This window comes from Mustela lutreola, chromosome 16 (genome assembly GCF_030435805.1).
Source record: "Mustela lutreola isolate mMusLut2 chromosome 16, mMusLut2.pri, whole genome shotgun sequence".
In the NCBI taxonomy this organism is placed as follows: domain Eukaryota; kingdom Metazoa; phylum Chordata; class Mammalia; order Carnivora; family Mustelidae; genus Mustela; species Mustela lutreola.
The window spans coordinates 43,492,215-43,506,994 of NC_081305.1; the positions used below are offsets into that span (position 1 = coordinate 43,492,215).

At 36.4% G+C, this 14,780-nt stretch overlaps 1 protein-coding gene across 10 annotated transcripts in view; it reads right to left on the reverse strand.

Annotated features, from left to right (window-relative positions):
- ZNF568 (zinc finger protein 568) overlaps positions 1-14,780 on the reverse strand; it is a 132,428-nt gene that overhangs the window by 31,597 nt on the left and 86,051 nt on the right. Inside the window, exon 6 of one of the 10 annotated variants that reach the window (XM_059151453.1) lies at positions 8,185-12,864. The exons of 8 other annotated variants lie outside the window; for them this stretch is intronic. In XM_059151453.1, coding sequence (XP_059007436.1) covers positions 11,285-12,864 — 1,580 coding nt within the window. In that variant the 3' untranslated portion in view covers positions 8,185-11,284. Of the gene's footprint in view, positions 1-8,184; positions 12,868-14,780 lie in introns of those variants that run through there. One more of the 10 variants, XM_059151452.1, reaches the window with a different exon arrangement.

Below are 14,780 nucleotides of genomic sequence, written 5' to 3' on the forward strand. Positions count from 1 at the left end.
TTTAGAGTGTTTCAGCATACTCAGTCTCCATTCAATTGGTTAAAGGGCTTACTCTAGGCTGGGTAGGGATCAATAGGTCATGGGATTCGGTCCCGTTGGAGATCTTGCCCATTTCCGCACCCCCCTCATACAGACCTCAAAATAATCAAACAAAACTAACCTAGATCTAGGTTGCCTTTTGGCAAACTTTGAGACCCACTACATTAAATCCAAAAAGAAAGGCTAATGTTAACATGATTAAATAAACCATGTACTCATCCTTCTTACTTGAGCAAAATCCTACAAACCCTTCCTAGTAATTCTTGAGACACAGTTGATATAGAAATGGAGACTTCCAACTCACCTTTTGAAAATCATAGGATACCTAACTGCACTCTTGCATCACAATTTCATCTGAAAAATTTGACTTTACAGATATTATACCTTAATCACAGCTTGGGAAGTAGGTGGTCTCATATATATGTGTATATACATATACATATATGTATTTTTTTCTCTCCCAGAACTACTTCTTTTAGAGCTCATTCAGTCAAGTTTTAGGACGTTGTTTGGATTTGAGAATTATAAGGAATGTACTTCAATTGAAAATAAATGTAAATACCAGATCCATGCCTCCTAACGTTATCTTTTGTTTTGCTGGGTTTTGATACTTTTACTTCAGGTGCACATAGGGAATGAACAAAATTTGTTTAAAAGTTTTTTTTTAAGAGTTTAAATAATCTCTACACCTGATATGGAGCTCAAACTTACAACCCTGAGATCAAGGTTCCTCCACTGACTGAGCCAGCCAGGTACCTCTCAGGTACACATAGTTATAGTTTCATATATATACATATATATATGTATATACACACACATATATATATATATAAATTGTGCTGTTATATATAAAAACAAATATATTTATTTTATATAGATTATATATATTTTCTATATAAATATAAAATATAAATATATAAATATATAAATAAAAACCCTTGGGTTATACACATACAATGCCATCAAGTCCACTTAGGGCCTACATTGGGTTATTTAGTTGGTTAATGTGGTAGATTTCAATTTTAAAACATAATATCAGTATTATGCTTCCTGTCCACTGATACCAGACATGGAACTATGTAAAAATAAAATATGCCAGTTCAGAGAAGAAGCTTTAAGAGCTTTAAATGGTTTTACCATCTGTCTTTCCCTCTGCCATGAGACTGTCATGTTCTATGAAGTGCTGCTTCTTCCATCTGGGTCCTGCAATAAAGGTGATATGGAGCAGAACAGCTGCCAATTTACAATGGATGTGAATATGAGAAATATTTCCTTGTTGTTGTAAGTCATTAAGACTTTGGACACATTTGTCACAATATCATAATTTATCCTAAACTGATTTATGAAATTATTTATTTTTTTTTATTTTTTATTTTTTATTTATTTAATTTTTTTTTAAAGATTTTATTTATTTATTTGACAGAGAGAGATCACAAGTAGGCAGAGAGGCAGGCAGAGAGAGAGAGGAGGAAGCAGGCTCCCTGCTGAGCAGAGAGCCCGATGCGGGACTCGATCCCAGGACCCTGAGATCATGACCTGAGCCGAAGGCAGCGGCTTAACCCACTGAGCCACCCAGGCGCCCTATTTTTTATTTTTTAAGATTTTATTTATTTATTTGACAGAGAGAAATTCCAAGTACACTGAGAGGCAGGCAGAGAGAGAGAGAAGGAAGCAGGCTCCCCGCTGAGCAGAGAGCCCGATGCGGGACTCGATCCCAGGACCCTGAGATCATGACCTGAGCCGAAGGCAGCGGCTTAACCCACTGAGCCACCCAGGTGCCCCTGAAATTATTTATTTTAAATAATGTTATAAGCACTCATGAATCCACCACCCAGCAAAATATCTATAACCTTGATAATAACCTATATGTAATTATATATAGCCCCTTCCCATCCCCCTTCTGCTCCTAAAGGATCAAATATCATCCTGAATCCTATGTTCATTCATCCCTTGTATTGCTTTTTAAGATTTTTTATTTTTTTAATTCTAAAAACTATTTTATTTATTTATCTATCTATTTATTTATTTATAGAGCACATACGTACAAGGGCAGAGGCAGAAGGAGAGGAAGACAGAATCTCAAGCCGACTCTGCACCAAGCAGGGAGCCCAACAGGGAGGACCAATCCCATGACCCTGAGATCATGACCAGAGCTGAAATCAAGAGTTTAAAGCCCAATCGACTGAGCCCCTCACCGTATTCCCCACATTCATTGATTTTAAGATTGTTATTAGAACGCCAATTTTCATTCAAATTCATCTATAAATTCAATGTGCTCCCAATAAAAATTGCAGCACAATTTTTGTGGAAACTGGCAGGCTCATTCCAAAAGTAGTACAGAAATGCAGAGGATCTATAAAACTAAGGAAATATGAAGAAGCTGACGGGTTACTATTACCAGATATCAAGACTGTGCTGAAGTCACAGTAAATAAAACTGGTTTGGTGCAAGAATAGGTAAGCAGATCAACAGAAGAGAATAGAAAGTCCAGAAACAGACAGCATATTTAGATATCTGGTTTAATGACAAAGAAGCCACTAAAATTCAATGGTTAAAGGATGGTCTTTTCTTTCTTTTTTCTTTTAAGATTTTATTTATTTGAGAGAAAGAGTGAATGCAAGAGAGAGCATGAGTGGAGAGAGGGGCAGAAAGAAGGGAGAAGCAGATTCCCTGCTCAGCAGGGAGCCGGATACAGGACTCCATCTCAGGACTCCAGGATCATGACCTGGGTTGAAGGCACATGCTTAACCAACTGAACCACCCAGGTGCCCCACTATAGGCAAAGGTATTTAAAACTGGACACAAAAAGCACTCACCATAAAATAAAATATATTGATAAATTAGACGTCACTAAGAAATTCTGCTCACTAAAAGACACCGTTAAAAAAGTAAAAAATCAGGATTCCTGGGTGGCTCAGTCATTAAGTGTCTGCCTTTGGCTCAGGTCATGATCCCAGGGTCCTGGGATGGAGTCCCCCGCATGCAACATGGAGTTGGGCTCCCTGCTCGGTGGGAAGCCTTCTTCTCCCTCTCCCACTCTGCCTGCTTATGTTCCCTCTCTTGCTGGGTTTCTCTCTGTCAAATAAATAAAGGAAGTCTTAAAAAAAAAAAAAGAAAGTAAGAAATCAAGCTACTGGGAGAAAATAATGCATACATCTGATAAAGGTTATATGTCCAGAACATATATCCACAGATTAATAAAGACAGACAAGTCAATAAATATATGGGCAATAGACTACAACAGGCACTTCACAAATGAAGATATCTAAATGGCCAACAATATATGAAAAGGTATTCTACGTCATTAGTCCTCAGAAAGATGCAGTAAGTTACCACTAAGTTACCACTATACTTACAAATATCTTTTTGCTATTGTTTTCATTTAAAAAAGTACTCAAATAGGGTTCATGCATTGCATTTGATTGTGGTCTCCCAAGTCTCTTAATCTAGAATATTCCTCTTTTCATGTCATTGCCTTAATGAATTGGGGGAGTTGTACTAAAAAAATATATTTGGGACTTAACTGATTGCTTCTTTTTGGCATTATTTAACTCTTTTTTTTTTAAAGATCTTATTTATTTGCCAGAGAGAGTGAGCAAGTGAGCACAAGAAGAGGAAGTGGCAGATAGAGGGAAAAGCAGGCCTCCTGTGGAGCAAGGAGTCTGATGCAGGACTTGATCCCAGGATCCTGGAATCATGACCTCAGCCACAGGCAGACGCTTAACTGATAGCCACCCAGGTGTCCCATGGCATTATTTTTTTCCTCCTCATTTTATGTATATTGTTAAATGAAATTAAATGTTTGATTAGATTTTAAAAATTATTGGCTCTGTCTTTATATAACGTCAATTAGTACATAATATTTCATTGTTCTACTTTGAGGCTGAGATTGGCCAGTGGTGAAACTGATCTTTCCACTTCAAAGTTGCGTTTTATGTAGAGTGACATTTTGGTAACCTAAAAATATCCATTTCTCAATCACCTTTTATTTAGTTTTAGCATACATTGATGCTTAATGCTTGAATGGGTATCTTGTTGTGGTTTAAAATACTGCTTTTTCTAATTCTCACCTTCTTCTTACAATTATTAATTTAAATTTTTCTGTATAGAACTTTCCCATATAGATTATTTAGCTATTTGATACTTCTATTAGGACTATTTGGTACTATGAAATAGAATTCATAGTACATAGAGAAAGCAGGATACATTTTTAATTGTTTTCTAAAAAATATTTTTCTATTTATTTGACAGAGAAAGAGAGCACACTCACATCAGGGGGAGAGAGAGAGAGATAGAGCCTGCAGCAGGAGTAGGAGCAAAGGGCCAGGGAGGAGCAGGCTCCGTGCTGAGCAGGGAGTCTGATGCAGGGATAGATCCTAGGACCCTGGGGTCATGACCTGAGCTGAAGGCAGACTTTAATTTTTTTTCAAAAGATTTTATTTATTTATTTGACAGAGATCGCAAGAAGGCAGAAAGGCAGGCAGAGAGAGAGAGAGAGAGAGGAAGAAGCAGGCTCCCTGCTGAGCAGAGAGCCCGTTGCAGGGCTTGATCCCAATGACCTGAGCCAAAGGCAGAGGCTTTAACCCATTGAGCCACCCAGGCACCCCAAAGGCAAACTTTTAATCCACTGAGACACCCAGGAGCCCCACATTATTTCTTTCCCTTTAATTATCGTGTTTTCAATATAAGGAGTTGGTACCACTATCATTGACAAAAAGTGAGTTTTGATTTCTTGCTTTCTTCCAGCATTTGATCTTATGGATTTTACAAATTGCTGTATTTCAATCCTCTGTAGTCATTAGTCGTTTCCTTGTTATAATTATCTTTGGCCAGTAAAAGTCCTTTCAATTGACTCCTATGTCTTTTTGAATGACCCCAGGAGTCTTTGATAACTTGTTTTCTGATACACTGAGAGGTCGTAAGTTTTTTCTAACAGATGGCTGGTCTAACTGCAATGTGATGAATGCAGTCTGAGATACCATTTACTGATATTTGGTTGATAATTTTTTTATTGAAGTATAAATAACATACAGTGTTACGTTTCAGGTGTACAATAAGATTCAACAATTCTATACATTACTTAGTACTCACCATGATAAGTAGAGCCTTAATCCCTTTTATTTATTTCACCATTTCCCCACCCATCTTTCTTCTGGCAACCACCAGTTTGTTCTCTGTATTTAAGACTCTTCTTTTTGGTTTCTTTCTTTTTTTCTTTCCTTTGTTTCTTAAATTACATGAGTGAAATTGATCAACTTCCATAAATGCTTCATATTTGCTTGGAAGGAATGTGTATTTTGAAGTTGCCAGTTACATGTTCTAGGTATGTCCCAATAGATCAAATTTGTTAATTGTGCTGTTCAAATTATCTATAAGCCTAATAACATTTGTCTGCTTAATCAGGCAATTAGAGAGATTGTAAAGTCTCCCATCACTATAGTCATTTTACCTCTTTACTCTCAGAATTTTACTAGGTCACCAGTGACTTTAACATTGGTAAATAACTCAACAGTTTTTCAGACTTATCTTCACTTGACCAACTAACAAAATTTGATAAAGTTCATTATTTTCTCCTTTTTAAAACACTTCCTTCACTTTTCTTCCAGTACGTTACCCTCTTTGGGTTTTTGTCCTAATTCCCTGGCTCTCAATTTCTTGCCTCCTATGCTACTTCCTCTTTATTTCTCTGACGTCTAAATGCTGGAGTTCCCCCCACCAGTCAGTCGCTAGATCTTTTCTCATCCAGTCCATTGACTTTAATTACAATGAATATTCTGCAACTCATGAAAGTATACCACTAGTCATACTTCTCCCCTGGATTCTAGATCCTTCTGTCTAGGATATTCCTGTGCTTGGAAATCTAGGCATGTCTTTCTATCCATCTAGACTCTACAAACAGCTTACCCTGCAGCTCTTCCATCTCAACAGATGGACACTGCTTCCTTCAAGTTGATCAGGCCAAAAATCTTTGCAATGGTTTTGATTCTTCTCTTCCTCTAATGGACCACACCAAACCTAATGGCCAAGTCTTTAAAGCTCTACCTTGAAAATATCTCAAGAAATTTCTATTTCTCAATACATCAACCATCATCACCCAGATTTAAGTGACTATTACCTCAAGCCTCTTGATTTCTACCTCTGGTTCCATACTTCCTCCTCTACCCTCTATTATCATTAGGTCTTATAAGGCAATTCCTTTAAAACATAAAAGTCATATTGTGTCAATTCTTTGCTCAAAGCCTTCCAATGGTTTTCCATTTTTTACAAAACCTATTTTCCCTCCTAGACTCCTCTTCAAGGTACTACTTAATCTGATCCCCAACATTTTTTTTTTTAAAGATTTTATTTATTTATTTGACAGAGAGAGATTACAAGTAGGCAGAGAGAGAGAGAGAGAGAGAAGGAAGCAGGCTCCCCGCTGAGCAGAGAGCCCGATGCGGGACTCGATCCCAGGACCCTGAGATCATGACCTGAGCCGAAGGCAGCGGCTTAACCCACTGAGCCACCCAGGCGCCCTGATCCCCAACATCTTAATAAACTTCATCACTTACTACTATCTTCTTTTACTTTGACCATAGTGTCCTACTCCTTACGATTCTTTTTTTTTTTTTTTTAAGATTTTATTTATTTATCTGACAGAGATCACAAGCAGGCAGAGAGGCAGGCAGAGAGAGAGAGAGGAGGAAGCAGGCTCCCTGCTGAGCAGAGAGCCAGATGCGGGGCTCAATCCCAGGACCCTGGGATCATGACCTGAGCCGAAGGCAGAGGCTTTAATCCACTGAGCCACCCAGGCGCCCCATCCTTACGATTCTTTGAATATGTCAAGCATGCCCGCATTGCAAGGTCTTTGTTGTTGTTGTTTTTAAGATTGTATTTATTTACTTGAAAGAGCGAGCGAGCGAGCGAGAGGGAGAAGCAGATTCCCTACTGAGCAGGGGGACCAATACGGGGCTTGATCCCAGGACTCTGGATCGTGACCTGAGTTGAAGGCATACACTTAACTGAGTCACCCAGGTGCCTGGACCATTGCAGGGTCTTTGAAGTTTGTTCTCTATAGTTAAGTGTTCTTTATCCTCCATCACTCATTCCCTCACTTCCTTTGCTCAAATGTCATCTTCTAGTTCTACTTTTGCTAGTGGCAAACTACATTATTTCAGACTACCATAAAAGATAATAAACTCTAGACTACACAGATTTTACACACACACACACACACACACACACACACACACGAGTACAATGTGAAGGCATTGGGGAACAACTAAAAGCAGGCAAAAAAATGAAGGGGAGTTGACCTTTGGAAAAAAGTATACTATGAGACATTAATATTTATACAGATTATCACATAGTGGTACTTCCAAGCCTCTGTGGAATAGGGTAGCTGAATTCAAGTAGAAAGCCACAGTCTAAACGGCCTGAGAAGTTGGACAACGAAGTTTGAGGCTGCTAAAGTAGTTCAAAAATAGTTAAATCCCAGAAAGGAGGGAGCTACAGAGAGGAAGTTCAATATCAACATAAAAATTTGGCCCAAATCTTTGACGGATGCCTGAACCTCACAAATTTATGTAAACTCCATAGTCTATAGGAATCAACAGAAGACTAAGAATAGCAGATATTTCGGCTACTGCTTTTCTGAGGGGAGAAAAACAGGATTTTAAATCTAGCCAAGGTAACTGTTTTCAGGACAAAAGTCAACATTCTCCAGAAAATTGTAACAAAATTGAGAATCTCGGGTGCCTGGGTGACTCAGATGGTTAGCCATCTGCCTTCAGCTCAGGTCGTGATCTCCATGTCCTGGGAACAAGTCCCATATCAGGCTCTTGGCTGGTTCAGCGGGGAGCCTGCTTCTCCCTCTCCCTCTGCTTCTTCCCCTCCTTGTGTGCTAATCTCTGTCGCTCTCTCTCAAATGAATAAATAAAATCTTTGAAAAAAATTGGGAATCTCTACAACACATCATTTACAATGTTCAGTATACAATCAAAACTACTACATAAGCAAAAATATAGGAAAGGTGAGAAAGAATCAAGAGAAAAAGTTATCAACAGAGAATGACTTAAATAACTCAAATGTTGGCATTACAAAATAGGGTATTTTTGAGCTTGTGTATGTGCATGTGTGTTAAAATATAAATAACATAAGACAATATTTTAACAATTTTTATGTGTACTATTAAGTGGCATTAAATACATTCATAATGTTTTATAATCATCATCACTATTTTCTCATATGCAACAGAACCAATGTCCCCATTAAATAATAACTCTCCATTTCTACCTCCCCACCTCAGTAATCTGTTTATTCTACTTTCTCTATGAACTAGTTACCTCATATAAGTGGAATCATACAATTTTTGCTCATAAAAGAACATAAAAGTTTGGCTTAATTCACTTAGCATAATGATTCCAAGGTGTAAATTTACATTGTGGTATGGGTCAGAATTTCTTTCTTTTGTGTGGCTGAATAATATTCCATTATATGTCTATCTCACATTTTGTTTATCCATTCATCCACTGCTGGACAGATAGAGTTTTTCCATTTTTTGGCTATATTAGTATGTTGCTATGAACATTGGTGTACAAGGACCAATTTGAGAGAGAGCAATTGAAATTGCTTTCAGTTCTCCTGGATGTCTTCTTAGATACTGAAATGCAGAATCATATGGTAATTATAAGTTTAACTTTTTGAGAAACTGCCCAACTGTTTTCCTCAGAAGCCATACAATTTTACATTTCTACCAAAAATGCACAAGATTTTCAATTTCTGCATGTCCTCATCAAACACAGGTCTTGTTACGCAGATAACACACAAAGTTTGAAAATTATTTTTTAAAAAGTCCACAAAAATTAGTTGTGCTGGCAAAATTGGACTTAGCATAAAACCTGTTAAAGAAGAGACTATGAAATGACAATACTCATTTAGATACTTAAGTTTTGGTAAACTGTTATTTACATGAAAATCACTACCTGCAATTTGTAACTATAATAAATCACTGTCAAGCTTTTAAAAAAAGCTAATAAAAGTAAAAATTGAAACAGTCATGCTTATATATCACAACTGTAGTTTGAGGTTTTGTTTTGCAGAATCACCTTCAAACAAACTTACTTAACATTTAAACATTCATTGCTAAAGTTCCCTTTTGATCAACAGCCCCAATTCTAATCTCCTTTTTATAAAGGCACTAATGGTTTTCTGTATATCAAGTAATATTGTAGAGATGTTTTAATAAAGCATTACCTTAAGTAAGAGTTGGTTCATATATTGTTATAGAGAATGAGATCTTTTTAGAGGAATTCTGTTATCACTGCTCAGGGTCCGAGACCACTACCACCCAAAATGAGATAGGTCATGTAAATTAGGGGTTGAGAAAGGAATAAAATGATCTGTAGGTTTAAAGTGAAGCTATGTTACAAAACTGTTTATGGCCATCTCACGAAAATAAAAGGTTTTCTCATTTCAAAATGTTGCAATGATTAACAATGATATTAATGTTTATCCGGGTTGTATGGAAACTTACAGGGCAAGACAACTGATGTCACATAGTCAATTTCTCAGGACAATCTTACTGTCTCCACAATGACTTCAAATATATTACTAATTAAATCACTACAAATACAATAAATCTATTGCCAAGTAACGTGAGACATACTGAGAGAAGGGATCATTAGTAGACAATGATGCCATAAAATGGTAAATAAAATCACACTTGATGTATCACACTGCCATCTGATTTTCAAATTCTTAGTAAGTACATATTTACTTAAATCTAAGACATAATTGATTGAAAGACAATTTTAGAAATGTTAAAATGTGAATAAAAGCATCAAAAGATTGATAAAGTATGGTAATTTCATATTATATGTAGTAAATAGGACTATTACTTCCAATTACTACTTTTCTGGAAATATTTTTGATAAAATAGTTCAGCATCTGATAGGGCATAGGGATCCATCATAATGTTTTTTTTTTCTATGGGCACAGGCTTCCCGTAGCCCATAAATTCTAAGAAATAACTATAAAAAATTCCATTAAGACAAGACATCCATATTGCCACTGTTATCATTAAGATTTTATATGCTATCAATCTTCTTTTTTAAGGCATAAAAATTACAAATAAAGCTAAAGCCCCTTTTGATCAACACTTTGAAACCTAATCTCTTGCCAGAGACAATACTAACAATAATTTGGTATGTACCCTTCTAGTCTATTTTAAATACATACATATTTCAATACTAAAAACATATTTCAATACTAAAAACTGTTCATGATTTAACTCCAGTTTACATGAATGTCATTATATAATGTTTCATTTGGGGATTTTTTTTTTTCACTCTACACTGTTTTACATAACTATCTATGTTACAAAATACAGATCTAGTCTATTACTTTTAACGGCTGTATACTATTCCATCACTTGACTGTATCACACTTTATCCATTACCCCATCAGTATTTAGCTTGTTTTCAATTTATATATATATTTCTTATGGGTGTTTTTTCTTTAGAATGGACATACAGAAATGGAACTGCAGAGTCTTTTTATCTTTTAAAAAATGTTTCCCTGCCTCAAAAATCATAGACAACATCCTGTATTTCCTTCCAAGAACTTCAGTTTGCCTTTCAGTTCCAGTGTTTAAATCCTTTGGAATTCTGTTTCTTTATACATTGGAAGGTTGCATGTAGTTATTTTCTCCCTAATATGGAGAACCAAATACTTTAACAAATTTTATTGGCTGTTTCATTTCTCTACTGATTCATGATATCATGTCTACTAATACACCAAACTCATGTATATTCACTGGTTTATTTCTAGGCATTCTATTCTGTAAAATCTGTTTATTTACCTATTTATGCTCTAATATAAGACACTATTTAACAACCACAACTTTTGTGTAGTATATGGTAGAAGATGTGTCCTGTCTCCTCCTTTTCAAAATTGTCTTGGCAATCCAGGGACTTCCATTTCACATGAATTTTAGAATTATTTTGCAAAGATCCTAGAAAATTCGTGTTAGATGTTTGGAACTATATAAGGTCTATAAATTAATTCTGGGAGAACTGATATTTTTATGATATTGGGGGTTTTTCCATCTGTATATATGGTATTTCTCTCAATTTATTCAAGTCTTATGCCCTTCAATAAAGCTTTACAATTTTTCCATAAAGATCTTGTTCTTTTTTTTGAGTTTATGCCAGTAAGTTTCAAGAGCAAAGCATGGGTTGAATTTAAGAAAAGACCTTTCCCTCATTTAGTACACTCGGCGTTTCTCACCTGTATGCCCTCTCTTATGTATAGAAAGGGATGCTCTTTGAGAGAATGCTTTCCCACATTCATTACATTCAAAAGGTTTCTCACCGGTATGACTTCTCATATGTATAATAAGTAATGAGCATTGAGAGAAGGCTTTTCCACATTTATTACATTCGTACGGTTTCTCCCCTGTATGACTTCTCACATGAAGAGTAAGAGATGAGATTCGAGAAAAGGCTTTACCACATTCATTACATTTAAACGGTTTCTCTCCAGTATGAATTTTTTCATGCTCAAGGAGATTTTGTCTCTGACTGAAAGCTTTTCCACATTGATTACAATTATAGGGTTTTTCTCCAGTATGAATTTTCTCATGTTCGGTGAGATTTGATTTCTGACTAAAGGCTTTCCCACATACTGTACATGCATAAGGTTTCTCACCAGTATGAATTCTCTGGTGTCTAATGAGGTTTGACATCTGAATAAAAGCTTTCCCACACTCATTACATTCATATGGTTTCTCTCCAGTATGAATTTTCTGATGTGTAATGAGATTTTCTTTTCTGCTGAAGGCTTTTCCACACTCGTTACATTCATAGGGTTTCTCAGCTGTATGATTTCTCATATGTACAGTAAGGGATGAACTTTGAGAGAATGCTTTCCCACATTCACTACACACATAGGGTTTCTCACCTGTATGACTTCTCATATGTATAATAAATACTGAGCATTGAGAGAAGGCTTTTCCACATTTATTACATTTATAGGGCTTCTCCCCTGTGTGACTTCTCATGTGTAGAGTAACAGATGACATTCGAGAAAAGGCTCTACCACATTCGTTACATGCATAAGGTTTCTCCCCAGTATGAATTTTCTCATGCTCAATAAGGTTTTGCTTCTGGCTGAAGGATTTTCCACATTCTTTACATTCATAGGGTTTTTCTCCAGTATGAATTCTCTCATGTTCAATAAGATTTGATTTTTGACTGAAGGCTTTCCAACAGTCCTTACATGCATAAGGTTTCTCCCCCGTATGAATTCTCTGGTGTCTAATAAGGTTTGACATCTGAATGAAAGCTTTTCCACATTCATTACATTTATACGGTTTTTCCCCAGTATGAATTTTTTGATGTGTAATAAGATTTTCCTTCCTGCTGAAGGCTTTTCCACATTCCTTACACTCATAGGGTTTCTCTCCAGCATGAATTCTTTCATGTCTGATGAGGTCAAATTTATGACTGAAATCTTGTCCACACTGATTACACTTAAAGGGGGTTAGAGCATGGGATGAGCAGTGGTAAAAAGGCTTCCCATACTTATTATAGTCATAGTTTTTCTCTCTTACACAATTATTCTCATAACTAAGTAAATCTAAATTATGTTCCAAACCCTTATCAAGTGAGTCACAGTCAAAGAAGTTTTGTCTTGAAGTAAGAATATCTGAGCTCAAAGGAAATATTTTTGTAACTCTTTTACATTCAATGACATTTTCCTTAATCAGAGTTTTCTTGGAGATGGATGTGACTTTCCTCACAAGTGTTTCCTGTTGCTTCTTGCTCTGTTCATCAACTTCCCAAACTTCTAAAATGGAGGACCAAAAATTATTACTTTTGAATTTTTCTGCTACTACACTATTAATTATATTTCAGAAATTTGCTCTTATAGAGTGATCTTTTATGCTGATTCTAGTTTCCCAATATGAAAGAAATCCAAAGTGCAAATTACCCTAGTTTCTAAGTTTTAAGAGGTTAACTGCTATAGAAAATATTTTGGAGAGAAAACTGACATTGATAGGCCTAAATAGCTTTGACTGCTTTTAAAAGTATGCTTATACAATGCAGAAATCAGTAACATGAACAGAATAATTGAGATGAAAAGGGTGACCATATAAATGGATAGGGAGTCAAAATGATCAGAGGATAAAATTAACACTGTGGTTAAACACAGTAGATTGAATGTGTATGTTTATTTCTCCTCTTCCCTTAAATTCCATTAAAATGACAGTAAAGAAAATAAAAGGTCAAACCCACAAGAACAAAGGAAATAGAGGAGTGTAAAGAAGGGTGAACAAGAAATTTCAACAAAAGAACAGAGATGAAAGGGATAAAGGGAACTATTAACTAACGGAAGAGCTAAGTTAAAGTACATAAAAGAAGTTAAAGTACATAAAAATGAAAATCTCAAGCAACAAAGTGATTTAGCCACAAAACAAAAGAAAAGCTAACAAAATAGAGGTTTCAGGTACTCAAAAGGTACAGGGAAGATGTCTGAAGAGGATTAATTTAAGGTCTGAATAGGGAAAACTTATACTTTCTAGGCAAATATTTCAGACTTGCCTAAGTAACATCTTTCCAACCTCATTCTATGTTTTTCCAACCTGCAAAGGGTGAATTATAACTTTATTTCCTAGACATACTTGCATGTAGGGTTCTGGATGTGATTTAGATTATCATCATACAATTTTTAAATTCAGAAATGAATTAAAAGTAGAAATAAAATAAGCATTTTACCTAAATATTATAGGAGAAGTGGTAGGGTTCTGAAGCTCATGGTTATAGAAGCATTTCCCTGGTTCAATCAGAAACCATTTTTTTTTTCCTTAAAGATTTTATTTATTTGAGAGAAAGAGAACACGAGCAGGTTGGCCGGGAGGGCAGGCAGAGAGAAAAGCAGACTCCTCAATGAGCAGGGAGCCTGATGTGGGGCTTGATTCCAAGACCTGGGATCATGACCTGAGCCTAAGGCAGATGCATAACTGACTGAGCCACCCAGGGGCCCCCTCTTTTTTTTTTTTTTTTCTTTTTTTAAAGTAAGCTCTATTCCCAATGTGGAGCTTGAACCCAGAGATCAAAAGTTGCATGCTCCATCAATTGAGCCAGCCAGGTGCCCCATCAGAAGTAATTTCTTGATCATGGGGGAAAAGAAACTTAGCAGCCTACTCTCTGATATAATGCTGTAACCATTCCTAAAAGCTTAGTCAGTCCTCTCAAAGGTTTTCTAGGACATTTAATACCTTTATGTAAATCCCTTCCTTCTTAAATTAGCTGCTAATAAGCTCTTTGTAATTGCATCTTCACCATTACCTCCCCACCCTCCACACACAACCCACACACGAAGTGGCCATGTATCCACCATCTGAGCAGGAAAAGGAAGGCTTACCTCTTTGGAGAAAATGAACTATACATGCTCTAAATTTAGCAGATGTAAAGGGAGGCTCATACTAAAAAACTAGGAATTACGGGGGCACCTGGGTGGGTGGCTTAGTGGGTTAAGCCTCTGCCTTCAGCCTAGGTCATGATCTCAGGGTCCTGGGATGGAGCCCCAGACCAGGATCCCTGCTCAGCGGGGAGCCTGCTTCCCCCTCTGCCTGCTGCTCTGCCTACTTGTGATCTCTCTGTCAAATAAATAAATAAAATCTTAAAAAAAAAAAAAAAGCACTAGGGATTACGTAAACTCGTCATATTGAGTGGTAAGCTTTCTACTGCTTGCCCCTC